The sequence below is a fragment of the Ischnura elegans genome, chromosome 4 (genome assembly GCF_921293095.1).
Source record: "Ischnura elegans chromosome 4, ioIscEleg1.1, whole genome shotgun sequence".
NCBI classification, from domain to species: Eukaryota; Metazoa; Arthropoda; class Insecta; order Odonata; family Coenagrionidae; genus Ischnura; species Ischnura elegans.
In genome coordinates this window covers 45,481,950-45,485,655 of record NC_060249.1, presented here as the reverse complement: position 1 = coordinate 45,485,655, position 3,706 = coordinate 45,481,950, and the positions used below count along the sequence as shown (strand labels likewise).

General features: G+C 41.4%; 1 protein-coding gene across 1 annotated transcript; it reads right to left on the bottom strand.

Moving 5' to 3' along the window:
- Window positions 1-950: 950 nt before the first annotated feature.
- On the bottom strand, window positions 951-3,337 carry LOC124157392 (jerky protein homolog-like). Its single transcript, XM_046532069.1, has 2 exons — window positions 1,419-3,337; window positions 951-1,059 (listed from the first exon to the last, which is right to left on the bottom strand). The coding sequence occupies exon 1, from the start codon at window positions 3,130-3,132 to the stop codon at window positions 1,438-1,440; it is 1,695 nt and encodes a 564-aa protein (XP_046388025.1). The 5' UTR covers window positions 3,133-3,337; the 3' UTR covers window positions 951-1,059; window positions 1,419-1,437.
- Between the last annotated feature and the right edge of the window lie 369 nt (window positions 3,338-3,706).

The window sequence follows — 3,706 nt, the reverse complement described above, 5'->3', positions numbered from 1 at the left end:
TCACTACAACGTAAAATATCTATGTCAAAATTGCTAAAAATGTTTTTCTGGCGTAAATGGTTTACAGAACCAGATTTTCCGTCATTATATATTAAACTTCTTCTGTGTTCCTTCACTGTGTCTTTAAAACCTCTGCCAATCTGGCCAACATAACACGTAACGCAGTCCTCGATTTTTAATTGCACTGCACTGCACTTTTGTCCATTTGATAATATTTATCCTTGGAATTTTATAAATAATTGTCATGCGTCAGAGGGTTGTACAAGGAATGTATACTGTTTGATTTACTAGTTGACATAAAATAAAGCTCATCAGTTTTACAAATCACCCCAGCTTGTCCCTTTATCCAAGTCAGATTTCGTTTTTCGGGTCGGCATAGTGCTACTACACTTTATTCAACAACCCTTTACCGGTTTCTTCCCATCCAACTCACCCAACATCCATCCCACTCAATTTCCATCATCTTCTCGCTTCTTGGTACACATTCTATCCAAACTATCTCTCTCATATTTACCTTCTTCGTCAGCTTCCTCTCATCAGCCGCCATGTTCAACTTCAACGCTGCTATTCTTCTCCTTCCGTTCCACTAACTTCATTACTACTTCTGCTCAGTGGCACAGCGAAGTTTTTGGGGATAAAAACCCCCCAGAACTCAGAGCAATTTTAAAATTATATTCGTTTTACTAAGTTGAGTATTATTATTATTATATACAGTAGAAGATCGATAATCCGGAATGCGTGGGACCAGACCCTTTCCGGATTAAAGATATTTCCGGTAAATAGATCTGTTCCCTGGATGCAGGCAACACTGCAATACGGAAAATATTTTTTTCCGGAACGTGCATTGGCATCAACAGAAATGATGTATTGCTGAGTAAGGGATCAAGAAAAACTCAATAAAATTCATGATGAAAGGCGTGAGAATCTTGGATATTTATTGAATATATATTATGGTGAGAATCTTGGATATCTATTTGCCATCTGTGATTAAAAAAAGGTTCAAAACATTTGAAAATATTCTTCGTCCGTAAATCGCAGAGGTACTCTTGATAAGGCCAACTGTAAATGAAATAAATATGGCAAATAATATTTTTACAATCCGACTGGAATATCAACATTTTGCCTCTCCGTATTTTTCAACATGCAGCTATCGCAAATTCCATGTCGTTTTCACGACTACTAGCATACATTTATCGGTAATTATCAAATCCTCCGATCGGAGGTAATCCCACTTCGAGTACGTTACCGTAAATAACAATCGAATTTGAATGTTAATTCTTCAATTTAATATTAATAGTCGCAGCTAATCTTTTAAGGGCGGAAAACGCGAGTATTTTGGAAAATCTACTTGGCATTAACTTCATAAACAACGCGTTCCCTAGCGGCATGAATCCCGAAAAATTGAAAAAATTGCTTACCATTACGTCCATTGGATATTTATTTGCCATGGGTGGAGTGGCACGCAGTATCTGTGGCAGCAACATCCGCGCACTTGGTTGTTGGTGCGTTCTTCATGAGGTCGGTAAGTTTGACCTGTTTCCAGCGGCTGCGTCTCTCTTGTATTAAATTGTTTTTCAACCTATGCATGTGTAATACCTCCATATCGTTGGAAGAAGAGGGCCTCTGCTCCAAGTACTTTATGAGTTTTTCTGCATAAGTGATTGCGTCCGACGTAGTAATTTTCTCCTCATCAGAGCTGCAGTCACTGTCGGTCACGTCTTCATCAACTGTCGAACCCGTGACTGCATCCATTATCTCTCCATCGGTCAAGCTTTGGTACACTGGGGCATTATTGTCGCAGGCATTCCATTCTTTTAGATCTTCATCACTTATGTCGGCATCCAGCTCTTTCACAAAATTTATAAAATGAGAAACGGGATCATTCGACGGACCCTGGAAGCCATCAAATTCTGGTATGTCGTCAGTTTCCTCACAGCGGTTTTGAAAATCCGGCAGCAAATTACTCCAACATCTTTTCAAAACCTGGGGAGTAACCTTATCCCACGCTTCGGCAATACACCATACTGCATTTTTAAGGGTAAATTCCTTCTTAAATTCTTCATAGGAGAAAGCAGTGTCACGGTTGATGATATTTTTCATAACTTCACTTCGATAGTGACACTTAAGGCTATTTATTATCCCCTGATCAAGTGGCTGGATTAGAGCAGTACAGTTCGGCGGCAAAAAAGACACTATAACATTCTCCTCGACGAGAGTTTCTGCTGGAGGATGAGCAGGGCAGTTGTCCAACAACAATAAAATTTTTGCATTTTCAGGCAGTCCAAGAGCCTTGAAATTTTTTCGGACCTCTTTGACAAAGTTAGTATGAAACCATTCCTTAAATAATTCTTGCGTAATCCAAGCTCGCTTATTGGCTCTGTAAATCACAGGAAACTGGTGTATACCCTTAAATACGCGTGGTTTTGCACTTTTACCGATGACCATGAGCTTGCATTTATGGCTCCCGGCAGCATTGGAACAGGCTGCGATGGTGACCCTTTCCATTGATTCTTTCGCTCCGCTCGCAGTCTTTTCATCGCGGCAAACGAACGTATTTCGGGGAAGACAGCGCCAGAACAATCCAGTCTCGTCCATGTTGTAAATCTGATCCGGTGAAAGATTATGTTCATCCACCAACTTTGCCAGCTCATTGACGTAATCTTCCGCAGCATCGTGATCTGCTGACAGTTTTTCTCCGGTAACCTTCAGATATCGAATGCCATGGCGCTGTTTAAATTTTTGTAGCCACCCTGTCGTATATTCGCACGGTGACGTGATTTGTAATTCCTTGTGGAAATATTTAGCTTTTTCCATTATTATTCCTCCGGAAATTGGAACTCCTTCACTTCGTCGCTGCCGGAACCATTCGTATACCACCTTATCCACTTCATTGTTACTCGGCCCCCGTATATTTCTTCTTTTGGAAATTCCGGCCAACGAGTCAGACTCCGAAACGAACTGCAAAAGTTTTTCTCTCTGTCCCTTAATGTCATAAATGGTCGATTGCCCGACACCATACTCCTCACGAAGCTTTAACACACTAACACCTCGATCCAATTTTTTCAATAACTCCACTTTTTGTTGAAGGGAGAGAGTTTTCCTCTTTCTCTTGGATCCGATCGCTGCTTCCATGACCAATAGAGATGAAAATCAATCTATTGCAGGGTTATTCACTTAACGACACAAACTGCACAACGCTATCTGATGGCAAACGCCTTGTTACTGAAGCTGAAAAGAACTGACAACGAGACCCACGGAGTTACATTATGTTGCGAGAACTATTTCACGTGACCGACAAGGCGTGTCATTGGGACATTGTGAGTCATTTTTGACCTGCGGCGAATACGTACAATGTCCTTGGGAGAAGGGTGGAGTGGTGCAGTCGACGTTTTCGACCAGTCCGCATGACTCATAGGGAGAGTCTTAGGGCCTCGCGGCGGGGGTCGCCCGCCCAACGACCAACTCGAGAATGCAATGCATGGTGGCCTTTCATTTTTCTCTTGGATTTAATTATCGCAATCTCAGGTTCAACCGCGGGTCATTAGGAAGGGTTAAATATGTTTTGAGAACATCTACTTGTGAAAAGGGATTGCCATATCCAATATTAAAACTACTAAAGGGCTCCCGCGATTGAAGCAACTGGTAATTTCGCTCGTAGATTTTCAAAAAAGGCAAATTTCTGATCGGAAAATAGTGCTTTCACCAG